Source organism: Saccoglossus kowalevskii, chromosome 21 (genome assembly GCF_978046115.1).
Source record: "Saccoglossus kowalevskii chromosome 21, keSacKowa6.1, whole genome shotgun sequence".
Lineage (NCBI taxonomy): Eukaryota > Metazoa > Hemichordata > Enteropneusta > Harrimaniidae > Saccoglossus > Saccoglossus kowalevskii.
Window position 1 is genome coordinate 20,137,235 of NC_140661.1, and position 22,728 is coordinate 20,159,962.

The window sequence follows — 22,728 nt, forward strand, 5'->3', positions numbered from 1 at the left end:
CTTTTTCATCCGATTGCTTTATTACATCAGCACTAACAAGATAAACAATCTAATCAGCTCATATTTTATAGATAAACAAAGTAGATGTCTTTTCTATCTATTTTCGATACTGTAGATGAACATTATCCTAGTTTGGTGAGGGGTATTCTGTACATAACATTTACGGACAGATGCAGGATTTTGTAATTTTGGATGTTGGAACTTGGAACACGCTTTTGATTTAATAGCTTACAGACATGGATACGTGATATGTTTATAAAATATTTGTTTATTGTTTAATCTTATATAGCCTATGCTTCCTGATGATGAGTAACATGTCTTCCAATCAAATCGAGGATATAGAGTACCGTTCCTTAGCTGAAATACATCTAGACGATGCTACTAAGTTGCTGACTTCTGCTATGCTCCAACGAGAACCTCTCATTTCATCGTTAGACAATACTAGCTACAATGTAGAGTATAGTGCTAACTACCAGTTATGTCAGAGAGCTATTCGTGACGGGCTGTCATTTGTGGCTATCGATACAAGTACAAACAAGTTGGTAGGAGTAGCCACAAGTTTAATATGCGTTGAAGGGGAGGTAGGAGAATATATTTACTATCCCAAAGACCTCGGGGGAAGAGAAGTTTACCAGCCTATGATAGCAATATTAGGATACCTTCATGGCCAAGGTGATCCCATTGCTGGAATAACAACAACTCCATCAAGTCTGGTTGTGGAAATTGCAAAGGTAGCCCCTCATGTAGATTATGGAAGAACGGGAATATTCACAGAGATAGTCAGACGTAAACTTGAGGTTTGCAAAGAGAAGGGCTTGTCAATAGTCATGGCTGAAGCAAGTAGTCCGTATAGCCAACGTACATTCAAAAAGTGTGGTTTTGATTCGGTATATGAAATACAGTTTGATAATTTCGAGTTTGAAGGCAAAAAACTGTTTTCAAATCACCCAATTGGCAAATGTGTCAAATTAATGGTAAAACAATTATAAAGTGATGAAATATCCTTTGTAATGCTGATCAGAATTTATTTCTTTTTGTTATTTGAACTTACTATGAATCAATGTGTTCATCACTTGATAGACTCGTTTACTCTGTTTGTACTTTTGTTTAAATCATACCATTATCTTTTTTTTCGCTTAATGATAAGTACACATTTAAAATAAAAACCAACATTTATATTAATTACAGTAATACAGCAAAGAAAATTGTTTTACATGGTCATTGAACACAATGTCAGTGCAAGGCAATTAAGTAAATCAAAGTATGTCGCAACAGGGTTTTGATTCCTGAAAAAGCAGGACAAGGTATATTTGCCCACATTACATCGCTCACTGTTAAATAAAGAACTGACCCGCACTGACATCTCAGTGGTGTTACAAGGTGTGTGGAATTAGTAGGCATACCTTACTCACTAATCACACATCAACATGATTCGTTTCATTTTGTAATAAATTTCAAGTAATAAGGATCTAATCATTTTTTTGGTCATTTTAGATTATACCGTCAGTCTTAGATCAGCGACAGAATCAAGATATTATCGTGTGTCATTAAATTTGAGCATGTAAATTAAAATTAAATTAATCAACAGATGTATGGCACTCTTGTTTGCTGGTCGTCACTTAGCTTTAAAATTAAAAGTGAAAAGTTTATTGTAACCCTTCATATATACCTTAGCTGCATTAAGCTTGATCGGAACAGACATATTTTAACTGTATGAAGTAATTTGGGTATAATGTATTTGTTTTTGATAATCAAAATGTTTATCTTTTTTATTCAATGTTTCACCTCATCGTTAAGCTTACTTTCTCAGATGTTTCAATAACTATGATGAATATATTATTGTATTAGTCTGTTGGGCGTTTTCACATGTCGTTACCTGAGATTTTGAACGAACATTCGCCCACTCACTCATGGCTCACCTAGCTCTGAGTTGTGGGGGAGAATGTGAAGCCTTTCCGGGTGTGAAACCTTCAATTTTAGGCTTTGACATTCTTCAACTGACATCAAATAAATTTTAAATCAAAAACATATAGGTGATATCGATGTCACATCTTTTATATCAGATGTTCACAAAACAGACAATAATGAGGAACTGCAGCAAAGAACACATAACGTTTGACCAATTCTTTGGTATAAGGTCAAAAGTTTCTATTTGCATATGTGTGCAAGAGATCGCCACCAACTTGCACTGAACTGCACTGTTCAAATTTCCTATGAGTAAAACTCGATTGGCTGCATAGCATTATAATCACATATGAAATATCTCACTGGAAACGTAATGCTAAATCAAAGAAATGAACACGTATATCTGTCGAATTACAAATAGGGTTGGTTATTACATTTAGGGGTGATATAGTGCCAATATACATTACGATAGACTCAAACATCTTCTTTATACTTCATGAGACAAAACAGATTAAAATGCTTCTCTATTAAGAAGCCTGACCTAGTTGCCTGCTAACTACAACTGTACGAATCGCCATTTCAAAATCAGATACTTGATAGAAATTCTAATTATAATGTAAAAAGTATAGAATACATCAAGAAATAGTTGGTATAATAGAATAGGAGTCTACACTATATAATATATAATTTGTTTCTCTCATCTAACATCATTATTTCGCAGAACACATATTACATTGCAAACGCTTTAGAACATTAGAGATCACTAAAAAGTTCACCCATACAGTGACTGATTGTCAAGAAGCGATCGTTTGCACTTGAAGATAGCATAAAGGCTTTGTTCACTGCTGTTTTTGTGATGCTGTTAAATGTACATGTATGTGTTAATCAAACAACATGGTCAATCTTATAGCAGCAGATTGCGAGCATGTGTTAATCAGCGAGCGACATTCATTATCATACTGTTGCATGCTGTGGAATAAATTTCATCTTTCCGTTGCGTCATTTCAATTATTGGAGACTTTGTTAGATGATCATGCATATTGGGTTACATATTTTTTCCCAGATTTAAACAATCATTTTGTTGTTAATCATGTAAAGTTAAATAAAGATAAGTACTTTACTCATAATAGCACGATAGGTTTTGTTGTTTCATGTGATTTGATCATTGTTGTTTGTAAATGTGTGCAAATAAATTCTCGCAGATGAACAGGGCTTTGTATTAGAATCACACATACTGGATGCATCTTCAGGGATTCAACTTAATATTTTCAATCCATTACAGTACATTGCCAGTAACGACTGATCACATTACATTACATTACTATTTAGCCATAATACATCCACTCTCCTGGATTGCAACTGTGCTTTTTCAATACCAGTGATAAACTATGCAGCCAAGTTGAAACAATTTAACAGCAATAGTATTGCTATAAGCCACTTGACAAAGACATGATAATCACGAACAAATACTATTGATCATTCTTTATATAATTTTTTATATCCTTCTCGTCTAATTTTCCTAACTTTCTTATCCGATTGGCTACTATGTTGCTGAGTTCCGCTATGCTCCAACGAGGACCTCTCATTTCATTTACTAACCCAAAGACCTCGAGGGAAGAAGGGTATACGCGCCTGGGTTAGCAATATTGCAGGACCTTCATGATCACGGTGACCCCCTTGCTGGAATAACAACAACTCCATCAAGTCTGGCCGTGGAAATTGCAAAAGTAGCCACTCATGTAGATTATGGCAAAATGGGGATACTCACAGAGATAATCAGACGTAAACTTGAGGTTTGCAAAGAGAAATGCTTGTCAATAATATTGGCTGATGCAACTAGTCAGTATAGCCAGCGTGCATTCGAAAAGTGAGGTTTTTATTCGGTATATGAAATACAGTTTGATAATTTCATGTTTGAAGACAAAAATCAGTTTTCAAATTACCCAATAGGCAGATGTGTTAAATTAATGGTAAGCAAATTATAAAGTGGTGAAACATTTTTTGAAAATGGTGGTCAGAATTAAATATGTTGGTTTTAAATTTACTGTGAATCAATGTGTCCATCACTTGATAGAGACTATTTTGCCTTTGTTGTCCGTTTGTTATAATCAATATTATCTTATTTGTCTCTTAATGGTGGTTAAACGTATGTATGAATATGAAAACCAACATATTTATATTACTTGTAGCTTGAAAGAAATATATGTTGTTTTCGCATAGCCACGAAGCTGTGAATAACATTGACAAAAACATGGTTATTTCATTTGATCAGTGCAAGGCAATCAAGTGAAACGATTTTCGATGATAGTGTCACAACAAGAAAAGTTGATTCCTTAAAATGCAACACAATGTTGCTTTGCCAATGACACCTAGTTTACTGTTTAATAACAAAATTGAGAACTAACCATCACAAACATCACAGTGGTTGTACATATGGTGTCTGGAATGAGTAATCATGCCTTACTCTTCAATCACACATCAACATGATTTGTTTCATTTTGTAATCAATTTCAAGTAATAAAGATCTAATCTACATAGTGTCATCGGTCTATTTATTGAGTAACCTTGCTTTGCTAGATTTGCAGCTAGTACGATATGTTATTTGATACATGCTTTTCAGTATTGAAATAATTTGTGTTTAATTTGTCAAACTATATGCTTTTTATTTGTTCACTCGTAGAAAAGTCCATCTTGTACTTCTTTTGTTGAAAATTGGTGCTACTGATATAACGAAATATTTGCAGGTGCTTTGCGGTCATATTATATGTTGCAAGTGCAAACAATAATCAAGGTGAAGCACAAGAGATATGAATTTATATAAATTACATAAAATATGATATAAATTAAATTTTGAATTCAAAGATTCCAGGTCTATTATATGCTAGAAAAGCTCATTACTCACTACTCCCCAGAATGCATCTTAATGATGTGAGTCGACCATTGTTCACCTCTAACATTTGAAATCTTATTTAGTCTGGGACAAGCCCGGATTTTGAGCTTCTTTGCCTTCATCTTTAATCAACTGATTGATAGCATACTTGCTTGCTGGTCTTCATTTAGTTTTAAAATTAAAAGTTTATTGTACTCGTGTGCAACAGAACTGTAGCTGTACTCCTTCATGCAAACCATAGCTGTATTAAGCTTGATCGTGACAGACATATTTTTAAAAGCATGAAGTAATGTTGGTGTAATGTGCTATTTTGTTGTTACTCAAATTGTTCACTTTTCTTATTCAAAGGAAATCGACACTAACTTGCTAGTTTCAAATCTGCGCTGTTCAAATTTGCTATGTGAAATCCATATCAATAACTGAATAGATAAGTGAAGGGAAACTCGTTTGGCTACATAGCATTATAATTACATGGAGAAATATCTCACAGGAAACGTAATGCTATCTAAAAGAGAGAAACACGTGTTTCGGACTGTCGAATTACAAATAGGGTTGGTTATTACATTTAGGGGTGTCAATATACCCTCGGCAAGACTCAAACATTTTCTGTATACTTCATGATGCAAAACAGATAAAAAAGCTTTGCTATTAGGACATCACTTAAGAACTAGTGCTAACATTTGTGGACCTACTTTTGAGAAAGTTTTCTTTAATGGAAGGTGGGAATCACGAGGTATAGCAGAAAACATTGCAGCATGCAGAAGATAATGTTGACTGTGTCACATTCACTGGGTACAAGTGTTGCGCTTGGTGCTGATGTGTTTTTGGTTTTAAAATGCACTTTCCATTATCTGTAGACAGTCGCTGTTTCTTTCTGTGATGACCCAGCGTCATTAATTGGAGATGGCTTTCAGAGAATTCAGCTATTATTCTATTCGTCTTTTATAAAACCAAATACACCACAACACACCCAATGAAATAAGCATTCTATAATAAACTATGAAACATTGTATCATGCAATATTATTGTAACACTTCTATAAATATATATAAAGTATATTACCTCTTAATAAAATCTGTAATATCTACAACAATAACACGGCTCGAGTATATTTTAAGTATATATCTTTGCAGATAAACTGAGATGGCCTTGTGTAATTTGTTAGAATTGCCCGGAGCTGTCACAATAATTTTAGTCAGTTTGGTTGTGCCGCCATGTTGGTGATACAATTTATTGAAGAAATAATTAATTTGCAAGTTCTACACAAACTTAAAAGGCATCAAAGTTATTCCAGTACTGTTAAACTAACAATATATTAATAATATATTGGCAAAACAATGTTAATAAAAATAGTCGTATGTTTTGCCAACAGTGAAAAATTGGTTTCTAATAGGATATAATTTTGGTTTATTTGAGAATATTTGTAATTATTGTGAAATTTTAACCCTATTTCAAAAGGTGGAAACACAGATTATCTATTTCACGAATTATCGACGAATTATCTGATGAATAGAAAACTTTTTTAAACACCAAAAGTTAAAAATCAAATATTGCTCTATTTATGCTATATTTTATTATTTTTACAGTTAAGAAACAAAAGAAATTTACGAGTGGGCAATTTGTCTTAATGAATGAAGTGTTGTTTAAAGATATTCGGGGAGGATTCCGACCACTTGACGTTTCCACATCATACAAATTCTGAAAGGTAAAATACTGAACTTTCTTTTGATATATAGTGGGTGTGTAAGGCAGACTTCGCTGGTGTAAAACAATAATAATTTCTTGAACACTTGCAGAAATGTATACACTGCTACACGCTTCAAATATTCTGTGGATGTCTCAGGTTCTGCATTGATATGTAAAAGTGTAAATATTTCATATATGAAGGTTTACTTTTACCTGAAATGAATATATATATACACAAACCTGGTACCTGTAATGAATAGATAAGGTACCTGGATGGATAATGGATATGGTACCTGGTAATGACCGCTGGTTGTAATCTTTTGAAAAAGTGTTTTAAAAAGCTGGCACGTATGCGCTATCCAATTTCTCCTGATAAATATAAATGTACTTGTCATATAAACGAATTACAAGATTCAGTTGATACATATTACAATCTGGAAGAAGAAGAGATAACATGAATTCAGTCCTAAAACCTTGAATAGCAAAACAAGAAAGATAAGGTAAAATTGACAATGATTGAATAAATTGACCTTGACTAGCTCATATGGGGTGATAACGAAGCAAACAATCTACCACACGTGATTCGATGATTATAGATAAAGTGTTCACAAATAAATTACTGAGATAAATTTATTTAGGCATTAGATTCAAGTCCTGCACACTCTAAGGTATGGCCATACTATATGCATAAGTTTATGTAGATTCATTCGATACAGTTTGTGCGTTTGTGTGTACTTTTGAGCACCTAGTCATGGTAAGTCAGCAATAATTACACGCCATTTTGGAGCTGTTCTTAGTGAGTTGCCTACAGTGGCGTAACGCGTTGATGTTGTTGTGGGTTTAACTCCCTTTTTGTCTGTTATTTATATTTGTTTTCTCCAGCATCAAAAACTCGATCCGGGGTGGAGAGTACATGCATTTTAATAGGTCACATTGACCATGCATACGAAGTGGGGTTGAATAATGCGAGGTGTTATTTAATGCTTTACCGTGACAGTAAATCAGTGTTTTTATATGCGCAATGACCCCTGTATCCACGGCGTTGTCAAAGTGGTCGTTATGTTTCATGCAGCCGTCGGCTGCCGACGCAAACGCCGTCCTGGATCTACGGGGAATCAAGGTCAGTTTATTGCTGGTATAGGCATTAGTATATCATTCTATTATACGTGTTCACCCGTTCTACTATAGCAGGATCAATAGTGGTGTTTAGAAAAGCCGTCAATAACCGAATGTAAGTAATGCTGGCTCCGAAAAAGCCATGGATCCAAGGCTGGATTCAAGGATACTCCTCTTGCTACACTGAATACAGTCAGACTCTCCAGTGTCAAAGGCGTGACAACGACCGAATGATCCTACCACAGTATATATAGCAGGCCTGTAAATCGGTATATCAGCAAGTCTTCTACATCAGATGTTACGATGCTATTTATTTACAATGAAAAGCTACTATTACAATGCTGCTTTGCGCATTTGTGAAACTGATTAACACTGGTCCGGTACTATGTTGAGCACTGTTATAATTGTCGTACAATATCAGCATCATGTACTTGTGTAGCATTTCCCGTGGTCCTATTGCATACTGGGAAATTGTGTCTAGGTCATATTGCACCCTCAGTTTCAAAGTGTAATATACACTAGAAATGTGCATCTTTAATAAGCTCAATGGCATTTTAAATAACTCAAGTTATATGTATTGGTTGATTGATGTGGCTTAAACTGAACTTGGTAAAACACACAAGTACATTTTGAAGTTTTGTTTCACCATTTGTTGTACCCCAATCATACTTATTAACGAATATAAACATAGAAAACATAGCATAATGATCCTAAGTGGAGGGTACCAACTACATACTGATGATCTAAGTGAAGGGTGACATTTACTATATAGGTTACAATACACACACATAGGAATGACAACAGCAAGTTGATGGCAAGCGTACAAATGAGAGGGTAACTCTTACCACCCCCATGTGGAGGTTACATGGTCAAAGCAATCGATTCAGTCAATCAATAGGTTAGGAGACATGCATACATGCAAATGAGGCTAAACATCCAATAAAAGGGCAATACAATGACGTCATACATGCAATAGGTTATTGTCTAGAAATCTGATGGATGCTATAAAGTAGCCACAATCAATTGAACCCTAGTTATCATATACCAATTTTATGTCAAACAAAATGGCCGTGGAAATTGCAAAAGTAGCCACTCATGTAGATTATGGCAAAATGGGGATACTCACAGAGATAATCAGACGTAAACTTGAGGTTTGCAAAGAGAAATGCTTGTCAATAATATTGGCTGATGCAACTAGTCAGTATAGCCAGCGTGCATTCGAAAAGTGAGGTTTTTATTCGGTATATGAAATACAGTTTGATAATTTCATGTTTGAAGACAAAAATCAGTTTTCAAATTACCCAATAGGCAGATGTGTTAAATTAATGGTAAGCAAATTATAAAGTGGTGAAACATTTTTTGAAAATGGTGGTCAGAATTAAATATGTTGGTTTTAAATTTACTGTGAATCAATGTGTCCATCACTTGATAGAGACTATTTTGCCTTTGTTGTCCGTTTGTTATAATCAATATTATCTTATTTGTCTCTTAATGGTGGTTAAACGTATGTATGAATATGAAAACCAACATATTTATATTACTTGTAGCTTGAAAGAAATATATGTTGTTTTCGCATAGCCACGAAGCTGTGAATAACATTGACAAAAACATGGTTATTTCATTTGATCAGTGCAAGGCAATCAAGTGAAACGATTTTCGATGATAGTGTCACAACAAGAAAAGTTGATTCCTTAAAATGCAACACAATGTTGCTTTGCCAATGACACCTAGTTTACTGTTTAATAACAAAATTGAGAACTAACCATCACAAACATCACAGTGGTTGTACATATGGTGTCTGGAATGAGTAATCATGCCTTACTCTTCAATCACACATCAACATGATTTGTTTCATTTTGTAATCAATTTCAAGTAATAAAGATCTAATCTACATAGTGTCATCGGTCTATTTATTGAGTAACCTTGCTTTGCTAGATTTGCAGCTAGTACGATATGTTATTTGATACATGCTTTTCAGTATTGAAATAATTTGTGTTTAATTTGTCAAACTATATGCTTTTTATTTGTTCACTCGTAGAAAAGTCCATCTTGTACTTCTTTTGTTGAAAATTGGTGCTACTGATATAACGAAATATTTGCAGGTGCTTTGCGGTCATATTATATGTTGCAAGTGCAAATAATAATCAAGGTGAAGCACAAGAGATATGAATTTATATAAATTACATAAAATATGATATAAATTAAATTTTGAATTCAAAGATTCCAGGTCTATTATATGCTAGAAAAGCTCATTACTCACTACTCCCCAGAATGCATCTTAATGATGTGAGTCGACCATTGTTCACCTCTAAAATTTGAAATCTTATTTAGTCTGGGACAAGCCCGGATTTTGAGCTTCTTTGCCTTCATCTTTAATCAACTGATTGATAGCATACTTGCTTGCTGGTCTTCATTTAGTTTTAAAATTAAAAGTTTATTGTACTCGTGTGCAACAGAACTGTAGCTGTACTCCTTCATGCAAACCATAGCTGTATTAAGCTTGATCGTGACAGACATATTTTTAAAAGCATGAAGTAATGTTGGTGTAATGTGCTATTTTGTTGTTACTCAAATTGTTCACTTTTCTTATTCAAAGGAAATCGACACTAACTTGCTAGTTTCAAATCTGCGCTGTTCAAATTTGCTATGTGAAATCCATATCAATAACTGAATAGATAAGTGAAGGGAAACTCGTTTGGCTACATAGCATTATAATTACATGGAGAAATATCTCACAGGAAACGTAATGCTATCTAAAAGAGAGAAACACGTGTTTCGGACTGTCGAATTACAAATAGGGTTGGTTATTACATTTAGGGGTGTCAATATACCCTCGGCAAGACTCAAACATTTTCTGTATACTTCATGATGCAAAACAGATAAAAAAGCTTTGCTATTAGGACATCACTTAAGAACTAGTGCTAACATTTGTGGACCTACTTTTGAGAAAGTTTTCTTTAATGGAAGGTGGGAATCACGAGGTATAGCAGAAAACATTGCAGCATGCAGAAGATAATGTTGACTGTGTCACATTCACTGGGTACAAGTGTTGCGCTTGGTGCTGATGTGTTTTTGGTTTTAAAATGCACTTTCCATTATCTGTAGACAGTCGCTGTTTCTTTCTGTGATGACCCAGCGTCATTAATTGGAGATGGCTTTCAGAGAATTCAGCTATTATTCTATTCGTCTTTTATAAAACCAAATACACCACAACACACCCAATGAAATAAGCATTCTATAATAAACTATGAAACATTGTATCATGCAATATTATTGTAACACTTCTATAAATATATATAAAGTATATTACCTCTTAATAAAATCTGTAATATCTACAACAATAACACGGCTCGAGTATATTTTAAGTATATATCTTTGCAGATAAACTGAGATGGCCTTGTGTAATTTGTTAGAATTGCCCGGAGCTGTCACAATAATTTTAGTCAGTTTGGTTGTGCCGCCATGTTGGTGATACAATTTATTGAAGAAATAATTAATTTGCATGTTCTACACAAACTTAAAAGGCATCAAAGTTATTCCAGTACTGTTAAACTAACAATATATTAATAATATATTGGCAAAACAATGTTAATAAAAATAGTCGTATGTTTTGCCAACAGTGAAAAATTGGTTTCTAATAGGATATCATTTTGGTTTATTTGAGAATATTTGTAATTATTGTGAAATTTTAACCCTATTTCAAAAGGTGGAAACACAGATTATCTATTTCACGAATTATCGACGAATTATCTGATGAATAGAAAACTTTTTTAAACACCAAAAGTTAAAAATCAAATATTGCTCTATTTATGCTATATTTTATTATTTTTACAGTTAAGAAACAAAAGAAATTTACGAGTGGGCAATTTGTCTTAATGAATGAAGTGTTGTTTAAAGATATTCGGGGAGGATTCCGACCACTTGACGTTTCCACATCATACAAATTCTGAAAGGTAAAATACTGAACTTTCTTTTGATATATAGTGGGTGTGTAAGGCAGACTTCGCTGGTGTAAAACAATAATAATTTCTTGAACACTTGCAGAAATGTATACACTGCTACACGCTTCAAATATTCTGTGGATGTCTCAGGTTCTGCATTGATATGTAAAAGTGTAAATATTTCATATATGAAGGTTTACTTTTACCTGAAATGAATATATATATACACAAACCTGGTACCTGTAATGAATAGATAAGGTACCTGGATGGATAATGGATATGGTACCTGGTAATGACCGCTGGTTGTAATCTTTTGAAAAAGTGTTTTAAAAAGCTGGCACGTATGCGCTATCCAATTTCTCCTGATAAATATAAATGTACTTGTCATATAAACGAATTACAAGATTCAGTTGATACATATTACAATCTGGAAGAAGAAGAGATAACATGAATTCAGTCCTAAAACCTTGAATAGCAAAACAAGAAAGATAAGGTAAAATTGACAATGATTGAATAAATTGACCTTGACTAGCTCATATGGGGTGATAACGAAGCAAACAATCTACCACACGTGATTCGATGATTATAGATAAAGTGTTCACAAATAATTACTGAGATAAATTTATTTAGGCATTAGATTCAAGTCCTGCACACTCTAAGGTATGGCCATACTATATGCATAAGTTTATGTAGATTCATTCGATACAGTTTGTGCGTTTGTGTGTACTTTTGAGCACCTAGTCATGGTAAGTCAGCAATAATTACACGCCATTTTGGAGCTGTTCTTAGTGAGTTGCCTACAGTGGCGTAACGCGTTGATGTTGTTGTGGGTTTAACTCCCTTTTTGTCTGTTATTTATATTTGTTTTCTCCAGCATCAAAAACTCGATCCGGGGTGGAGAGTACATGCATTTTAATAGGTCACATTGACCATGCATACGAAGTGGGGTTGAATAATGCGAGGTGTTATTTAATGCTTTACCGTGACAGTAAATCAGTGTTTTTATATGCGCAATGACCCCTGTATCCACGGCGTTGTCAAAGTGGTCGTTATGTTTCATGCAGCCGTCGGCTGCCGACGCAAACGCCGTCCTGGATCTACGGGGAATCAAGGTCAGTTTATTGCTGGTATAGGCATTAGTATATCATTCTATTATACGTGTTCACCCGTTCTACTATAGCAGGATCAATAGTGGTGTTTAGAAAAGCCGTCAATAACCGAATGTAAGTAATGCTGGCTCCGAAAAAGCCATGGATCCAAGGCTGGATTCAAGGATACTCCTCTTGCTACACTGAATACAGTCAGACTCTCCAGTGTCAAAGGCGTGACAACGACCGAATGATCCTACCACAGTATATATAGCAGGCCTGTAAATCGGTATATCAGCAAGTCTTCTACATCAGATGTTACGATGCTATTTATTTACAATTAAAAGCTACTATTACAATGCTGCTTTGCGCATTTGTGAAACTGATTAACACTGGTCCGGTACTATGTTGAGCACTGTTATAATTGTCGTACAATATCAGCATCATGTACTTGTGTAGCATTTCCCGTGGTCCTATTGCATACTGGGAAATTGTGTCTAGGTCATATTGCACCCTCAGTTTCAAAGTGTAATATACACTAGAAATGTGCATCTTTAATAAGCTCAATGGCATTTTAAATAACTCAAGTTATATGTATTGGTTGATTGATGTGGCTTAAACTGAACTTGGTAAAACACACAAGTACATTTTGAAGTTTTGTTTCACCATTTGTTGTACCCCAATCATACTTATTAACGAATATAAACATAGAAAACATAGCATAATGATCCTAAGTGGAGGGTACCAACTACATACTGATGATCTAAGTGAAGGGTGACATTTACTATATAGGTTACAATACACACACATAGGAATGACAACAGCAAGTTGATGGCAAGCGTACAAATGAGAGGGTAACTCTTACCACCCCCATGTGGAGGTTACATGGTCAAAGCAATCGATTCAGTCAATCAATAGGTTAGGAGACATGCATACATGCAAATGAGGCTAAACATCCAATAAAAGGGCAATACAATGACGTCATACATGCAATAGGTTATTGTCTAGAAATCTGATGGGTGCTATAAAGTAGCCACAATCAATTGAACCCTAGTTATCATATACCAATTTTATGTCAAACAAAATATGTGTAGACTATAGTCATGTAATGGTCATCTGATATGTTGATCATATATCTTCATTATTGCACTGGTTGAATCTGCAAAAGGGCGTGAGATAAAATAATGCACATTAATGAGGTAATATATATATGGCCATGTGATACGTTAGTAATGTTTTCTTTATATACTATTGGCTGTTTTCTTCATCTTCAGCAGTGCTCGGGACATTAATTTTGCATATGTTGCTTATGTATATAGTTACGGTCATAAATTAAAAAAACAATCAAACAGGTTGTATTATTAAAATATTGCAACTATTTCGTTTTTAGCCAATCACGCCTTGTAATGACAATGAACCCGTTTGGTAAATTATGCGTCAATCACTCAGGGTTTTGTACTCAGTTTACAATACATAAACTACTAAACACATCATTGCATATAGCAGGGTATGTCGGCGAATATTCCCAGTTGAATTAAAAGTGATCCGTCGAATGTTGGTAATTAAATATCCATTGAGTAAAATAAAGTAATTCTGTACACCGAAATAATAGTTTCAGTCCTGTGTTAGTACTTGTATGTAAAGTGCGTATATTCATGCATACATTTGCCATAAATTACATTCAGATTCATAATTGAATGATCTGACAAAAGATACTTATATATGATATCGTTATGACTTATCAAAGTTAATAAGTGGCTGCAGCAATTTTTAAATTATCTTAGTTATTTTCGTTCCCTGGATAGCCATATCAAATTACGCTGTACAATCTAATAGGAAAAATATTATCACGAATTTGATAGTCTAACAGATGTTGTTGATTCGACTATACTGGTATTGGCAACACTAGTAAAGCTGACCTAGGTGCCTGCTAACTATAACTGTACTGATCGCCATTTCAAAACCAGATACTTGATAGAAATTCGAATTATGGTGTGAAGATATTCATCTGTTTACGAGGATGGAGAAATGATAAATAGTTGTAGAATAGATTAGTTGGCAAGATTACACTGAAGGAGTCTACACTAATTTATAATTTGTTTCTCTCATCTGACATCATTGTTTCGCAGATCACTTATTACATTGCAAACATTTTAAAACATTATAGATCAATAAAAAGAGGGCGCTGTTGAATTAATATACCGTCGCACTAGTCTACTGTCTACACAAAGTAACTGGTTGTCAGGAACCGGTCGTTTACACTAAGTCTTTGTTCACTGATGTTTTTGTGTTGCTATTAAATGTACATGTATGTGTTAATCAAACAACTTATAGTCAATATTATTGCAGCAGATCACGAGCCTGTGTTGATCAGCGAGCGACAATCATTATAACACTGTTGCATTCTGGTTTGTAAAAATGTAAACAAATGACGTCACAGTGCATCGGCCTATACTTGAAGTGGTGAAATGAATGGAATAAATTTCATCTCTCTGTTCCGTTATTTCAATTTTTGGTGACTTTGTAAGGTGATCATGTATGTTGAGTTACATATTTGTTTTTATTCATGTAAAGTTTGCAGATAAGTACTTTACTCATAATATCACGATATGTTTTTTTGCTTTATGTGATTTAATCAATGTTGTTTGTAAATGTGTACAAATCAATTCTCGCAGATGAACTGGATGCATCTTCAGGGGTTCAACAAAATATGTTCAATTCATCATAGTACATTGCCAGTAATGGCTGATCACATGACTTATCTATTTAGCCAAAAAACATCCACACTCCTGGATTGCAACTGTGCATTGCCAATACCGGTGCTAAACTATGCAGTGATGCTGAAACAATGTAACGGGAATAAACATTGCTGTTAGGATACCGACTTCACGTTCGCACATTCGGTTCACACGCCGTTGCACGTTTGTTTAGAATCAACAACTTGCATGTTTAGGGTGGAGATTAAAAAACATATATTACAGGAATTTGATAAATATATTGTTTACTTATTTATTTTGTAGTGGCAACTTCGCAAAGCTTTAACTGTGAGACACATCCTTGGTAATCACATGATCGCACCAACGACTGCAGCGATTGGTCGATCGCATGTTTACTCCGCCACACATTAGAGACTTTTAGGATAGAGGGTTTGTAACCGTTTGTAAGAAGGGAGATATAAGGAGAGAAATGGGAAGAATAAAGCTGGACTGTCTGTAATAAACAAATGTGTATTCCCTTGGGTCAAATCTGGTATCTATATGTGTATGTGTCATCAGCCAAGCGAGACGAAGTTCCCAGATTCCCGAATAGGAAGCCCCTGTTCATAACAATGCTATAAATTACTTGACAAAGACATGATAATCACGAACAAAAACCATTGATCTTTCTTTATATATTTTTTTCCTATCTTTTTCATCCGATTGCTTTATTACATCAGCACTAACAAGATAAACAATCTAATCAGCTCATATTTTATAGATAAACAAAGTAGATGTCTTTTCTATCTATTTTCGATACTGTAGATGAACATTCTCCTAGTTTGGTGAGGGGTATTCTGTACATAACATTTACGGACAGATGCAGGATTTTGTAATTTTGGATGTTGGAACTTGGAACACGCTTTTGATTTAATAGCTTACAGACATGGATACGTGATATGTTTATAAAATATTTGTTTATTGTTTAATCTTATATAGCCTATGCTTCCTGATGATGAGTAACATGTCTTCCAATCAAATCGAGGATATAGAGTACCGTTCCTTAGCTGAAATACATCTAGACGATGCTACTAAGTTGCTGACTTCTGCTATGCTCCAACGAGAACCTCTCATTTCATCGTTAGACAATACTAGCTACAATGTAGAGTATAGTGCTAACTACCAGCTATGTCAGAGAGCTATTCGTGACGGGCTGTCATTTGTGGCTATCGATACAAGTACAAACAAGTTGGTAGGAGTAGCCACAAGTTTAATATGCGTTGAAGGGGAGGTAGGAGAATATATTTACTATCCCAAAGACCTCGAGGGAAGAGAAGTTTACCAGCCTATGATAGCAATATTAGGATACCTTCATGGCCAAGGTGATCCCATTGCTGGAATAACAACAACTCCATCAAGTCTGGTTGTGGAAATCGCAAAGGTAGCCACTCATGTAGATTATGGAAGAATGGGAATATTCACAGAGATAGTCAGACGTAAACTTGAGGTTTGCAAAGAGAAGGGCTTGTCAATAGTCATGGCTGAAGCAAGTAGTCCGTATAGCCAACGTGCATTCAAAAAGTGTGGTTTTGATTCGGTATATGAAATACAGTTTGATAATTTCGAGTTTGAAGGCAAAAAACTGTTTTCAAATCACCCAATTGGCAAATGTGTCAAATTAATGGTAAAACAATTATGAAATATCCTTTGTAATGCTGATCAGAATTTATTTCTTTTTGTTATTTGAACTTACTATGAATCAATGTGTTCATCACTTGATAGACTCGTTTACTCTGTTTGTACTTTTGTTTAAATCATTCCATTATCTTTTTTTTCGCTTAATGATAAGTACACATTTAAAATAAAAACCAACATTTATATTAATTACAGTAATACAGCAAAGAAAATTGTTTTACATGGTCATTGAACACAATGTCAGTGCAAGGCAATTAAGTAAATCAAAGTATGTCGCAACAGGGTTTTGATTCCTGAAAAAGCAGGACAAGGTATATTTGCCCACATTACATCGCTCACTGTTAAATAAAGAACTGACCCGCACTGACATCTCAGTGGTGTTACAAGGTGTGTGGAATTAGTAGGCATACCTTACTCACTAATCACACATCAACATGATTCGTTTCATTTTGTAATAAATTTCAAGTAATAAGGATCTAATCATTTTTTTGGTCATTTTAGATTATACCGTTAGTCTTAGATCAGCGACAGAATCAAGATATTATCGTGTGTCATTAAATTTGAGCATGTAAATTAAAATTAAATTAATCAACAGATGTATGGCACTCTTGTTTGCTGGTTTGCTTGTTGCTAGTTTTAAAATTAAAAGTGAAAAGTTTATTGTAACCCTTCATATATACCTTAGCTGCATTAAGCTTGATCGGAACAGACATATTTTAACTGTATGAAGTAATTTGGGTATAATGTATTTGTTTTTGATAATCAAAATGTTTATCTTTCTTATTCAATGTTTCACCTCATCGTTAAGCTTACTTCCCCAGATGTTTCAATAACTATGATGAATATATTATTGCATTATTCTGAAATATCTCACTGGAAACGTAATGCTAAATTAAAGAAATGAACACGTATATCTGTCGAATTACAAATAGGGTTGGTTATTACATTTAGGGGTGATATAGTGCCAATATACATTACGATAGACTCAAACATCTTCTTTATACTTCATGAGACAAAACAGATTTAAATGCTTCTCTATTAAGAAGCCACCAACAAATAGTCACAACATTGGTGGAACTACTTTTAAAAAGGCTTCCTTTGATGCAGGTTTCGAACCATGAGGTATAACAGAAGACATTTCATACTGCCTGCAAGGAGAAATTTATTTCACGTCCGTTATAGTTTAGAATTTAGCAAATGTCTCAGCTTATATCTGTATGATCATTTTACTATTACTTATTGTGCCTGTGAAATTATCGCATCATTACAATGTTTATAGTTTATCTATATCTCTTTAACAGTGATGAACGCTTTATTTATGTGAAGTATGTCTGTACCTGTCTGTCTGTCTGTCTGTATTGATGAGATGAGCTGTGAAGAAAACTGTGTCATGTTCACTAGGCGCAAATGTTGCGCCTGGTGCTGATGCATTTTTTTTTACCCAGCGTCTTTGGACATGACTCTCCAGGAAAATCAGCCATTATTCAGTCTTCTCATCTTTAACATAACCAAATATACCATAGCACACCCGATGAATTAAGCATTATATAATAAACCATGAAATATAGTATCATGTGATATTAGCGTAACATTGCTATAAAAATACAAGAATGTGTAACTCACCAAAAGCAAACTTTAAACAAATGTTATCAATTAGACAATATATTGGCTGTGATACACTATAAAACATTGCAATATCAAAAGAATTAAAGTAGATTACCCCTTGATTAAATCCGTTATATCTACAACAATAACTGAATGCGAGTATATGATAAGTAAATGAGTACATAACATAAGTAAATAACATTTACTAATTAGCCACATGTACCAGTTGTTTGGTTGTATATTCAGTTTTACTAATCCCAACTGCGGGTCTCACGCCACCCTTTGTAAACGGTTAAATATGCATTGGGTTTTTAGTTGTCAATAGAGGGCGCCATTCATTCGAGACAATCAAGCTCCTACTTGCCTTACTTCCGACATGGAGCTCTTTTTAGATACACGCTTCAGATATTCTGTGTATGTCTCAGGTTTGGCATTGATGTGTAGCGGTGTAAATATTTGAGCCCTTATATGAATTTTTACTTTTACCTGAAGTGAATATATACACGAACCTGGTACCTGTTTAGACTGAATTTATAATCTCCTCCATATAATAACCGCCGATTATGACGTTTCGGAAAAACGTGTTAATTCACCACTCATCCAGGCCCCCTAAGTTACATTATATTAGATGGTCTATAAAGCCGGGACGTACACACTATTCTAATTTTGTACTGATCACTCAACTTGGCATATGAATGCATTGCAAGAGAATCACTCTGTAATCAAATTATTGGAACCCCAGTAGATTGATCGTAATACATGTTATAATCTGTAAGAAAAAGAGATTTCTTTTAAACATGAATTCAGTTCTAATATCAGGAATGATAAACAAGAACGATAAGGTCAAGTTTAACGAGGCAATGGTTGTATAAATAGACCTTGTCCAGATGAGATGGGGTGAAAAGATATCACACAATCAACCCTTTGTGATTCGGTGATTATAGATAAAAATGTTCACAAAAATGTTAGCATTAATACATAGAGCTTACTTTGGTAAATATATTCAGGCATTGGATAAACACTGTCCGCTGCGGTTCAAGTCCTGCTAACTCTAAGGTAGAGCCCTATTATATACATAACTTATTCTTGTGCAGATTCATTCGATACAGTTTGTAGGATTGGTGTACTTTTGAGTACCTAGTCATGGTAAGTCGGCAATAATTAAACGCCATTTTGGAACTTTTTTTAAGTGAATTGCCACACTTCCTACAGTGGCGTCACGCTTTGCTGTTGTTGTGAGTTCAATTCCCGTGCTGTTTGATCATATGTCCGTGATATGACTGTAATTTATTTGTTCCATCCAATATTTAAAACTTTATCAGGGGGTCTGTAATATAATACGTCATATTAACTATGAATACGAGGTGAAATAAGGTGAGGTGTACGTCTGTATAGAGCGCTTTACCGTGAAGAAAATTCATGAGTGTTTATATGTTCGCAATAACCCCTGGAACCACAGCATTGTCAGAGTGAGCGTTATTTTTATTCAGTCATTGGCTTCCCATGCAAATGTTGTCATTGACCCTGCTATAGCAAATCAGGTGGATGTGCAGCAAATTGATTTGCACTCCTATATTAAACAGATTTTGATGAATGTGTCATGTACGGGTAATTGGGATTAGTTGCATGTATACGCATGCGTATTCCATTCTGTCTTACGTGGCCAACCCGTTCTACTACAGCAGAATCAGTTGCGGTGTTTGGGTGGACAATCAACAACCGAATGCAAATAAAGCCCGCTCTGAAAGCGCCGTGGATTCAGGTCTAGATTTAGGAATACACCGCTTGCAACACTGAGAATAGTCATTGTCTCCAGTGTCAAAGGCGTGACAACGTCCGAATGGTTCTACCACAATATATAGCAGTCCTGTAAATCGGCATATCAGTATGTCTTCATCAGATGTTACGATGCTATTATTCACAATTAACAGCTACTATTACAATGCTGTATTGTACATTTGTCACACTGATTAACACCGGTCCGGTATTATGTTCAGTGTTGATTAATACTATTCGATTAATACTATAATGCACTGTTACAATTGTCGCACAATACCAGTATTACGTACTAGTGCAGCATCCTCCCGTGGTCCTATTGCGTCTGAGCAATACTATCTATGTCCTATTGTACCCTCAGTTTCTATTGCACCGCCATCAAAGTGCAATATATACCAGAAATGTGCATCTTTAATAAGCTCAGTGACATTTTAAATAACTCAAGTTATATGTATATGATTGATGTGGCTTAAACTGAACTTGGTAAAACACACACGTACATTTTGAAGTTTTGTTTTACCATGTTTTGTACCCCAATTATACTTATTAACTTAAACATAGACTATTGTCTGGAAATCTAAGGGGTGCTAGAAACTAGCCACAATCAATTGCACTCTAGTTATCATATATCAATTTTATGTCAAACAAAATATGTGTGGACTATAGTCAAGTAATGGCCATCTGATATGTTGATCATATATCTTCAATATCGCACTGCTTGAGATACAATATGGCACAATAATGAGGTCACATATATATGGCCATATGATACGTTAGTAATGTTTTTACTATACTACTGGCTGTTTTCTTCTTGTAATCAGGATGAAGAGCATCTATGTAACAAGTTTCATTCCTATTTGATGCTGGCTAGTTCACTAATACATGCTAATTAGATAATAAGTATGCACACACAAATTCAACCCTAAACTAAGCATGTAAGTGGCTTATCTCAGAGAATTCAGGTACCAAGTATTATTAAATCATACCTTCGGTTCTTTAGATAATGATGTAGCAGACATACATACATACGTGTTAATCCCAGAGACTCCAATTGTGCGTGAGTCGAACTTAAAAAGTATCTTAAGAATTACATATGTATGACGTTTTGAGTTTTAAAATGGGAAGCAATCAGGGTAAGTAATAACAGAGAGTCAATATTGATCCCGTAGTGCACTTGGTACTATTGCACGAGGTACAGTAATAACGATGTGTAATAAAAACTAGTATGCTAGCGTCAAACTGTTTCACGTTCAACTTTAATAAACGACTGAAATGAGAATCACATTCAGAATATAGGGTACGGACAAAAGCAAACAACATTATGAATATGTCCTTTAAATTGCCCAACCATGTTCACGGCCAGGAATTGAAAAATAATCTAATACGTTGTATTGTTAAAATGTTCTTTCTTAGCCAATCACGTCTTGTAATGACAATGGTGAATTGCTAGTATGTTAATCACTCAGGGGTTTACTCTCGTTTTATGACGCATAAACTACTAAACCCATCATTGCATATAGCAGGGTATGTGGACGAATATTCCCAGTTGAATCAAAAGTGATCTGCCGTATGTGGATAATTAAATATCCATGGAGTATTTTCACTGTACACTGAAATAATAGTTTCAGTTCTGTGATAGTACTTGCAGAATGATAATTGCTGATCTGACATATGCTATCGTTATGACTTATCAAGATTAATAAGTGGCTGCAGCAATTTTACAAGAATCAACAATATGAATAATCTTAGTTATTGGCGATTTTTCACTCCCTGGATAGCCATATTAAATGGCGATGTACAATCTAAGAGGAAAAACATCATCACGAATTTGATAGTCTAAACAGGTTGTCGATTCAAATGAGCTGGTATTGGCAACACTAGTAAAGCTGCCCTAATTGCCTGCTAAATATAACTGTACTAATCGCCATTTCAAAACCAGATACTTGATAGAAATTCTAATTATGGTGTGAAGATAGTAATCTGTTTGTGAGGATGGAGAAATGAGAAATAGTTGTAAAATAGATTAGCTGGCGAGATTACACTATTTTATAATTTGTCTCATCTGACATCATTGTTTCGGAGATCACTTATTACATTGCAAACCTTTTAAAACATTAGAGATCAATGAAAAGAGGTTGCAGTTGAGGTCATAGACTGTTGAACTAGTCTACTTTCTGCACAAAGTGACTGGTTGTCAAGAACCGGTCGTTTACAAGTCTTTGTTCACTGCTGTGTTTGTGTTAATGTACATGTATCTGTTAATCAAACAACTTGTGGCCAATCGTATTGCAGCATATCGTTGATCAGCGAGCGACAATCATTATCACACT

The 22,728-nt window shown here is 34.6% G+C and overlaps 2 protein-coding genes across 2 annotated transcripts; both read left to right on the forward strand.

The window, feature by feature from the left end:
* Positions 1 to 314: 314 nt before the first annotated feature.
* On the forward strand, positions 315 to 989 carry LOC146729779 (uncharacterized). Its single transcript, XM_085495064.1, has one exon. It carries the CDS (start codon positions 315 to 317, stop codon positions 987 to 989), a length of 675 nt encoding a protein of 224 aa, XP_085351190.1.
* Positions 990 to 16,346: 15,357 nt separating this feature from the next.
* LOC102804974 (uncharacterized) lies at positions 16,347 to 17,021 on the forward strand. Its single transcript, XM_006819884.1, has one exon. It carries the CDS (start codon positions 16,347 to 16,349, stop codon positions 17,019 to 17,021), a length of 675 nt encoding a protein of 224 aa, XP_006819947.1.
* Positions 17,022 to 22,728: the final 5,707 nt, after the last annotated feature.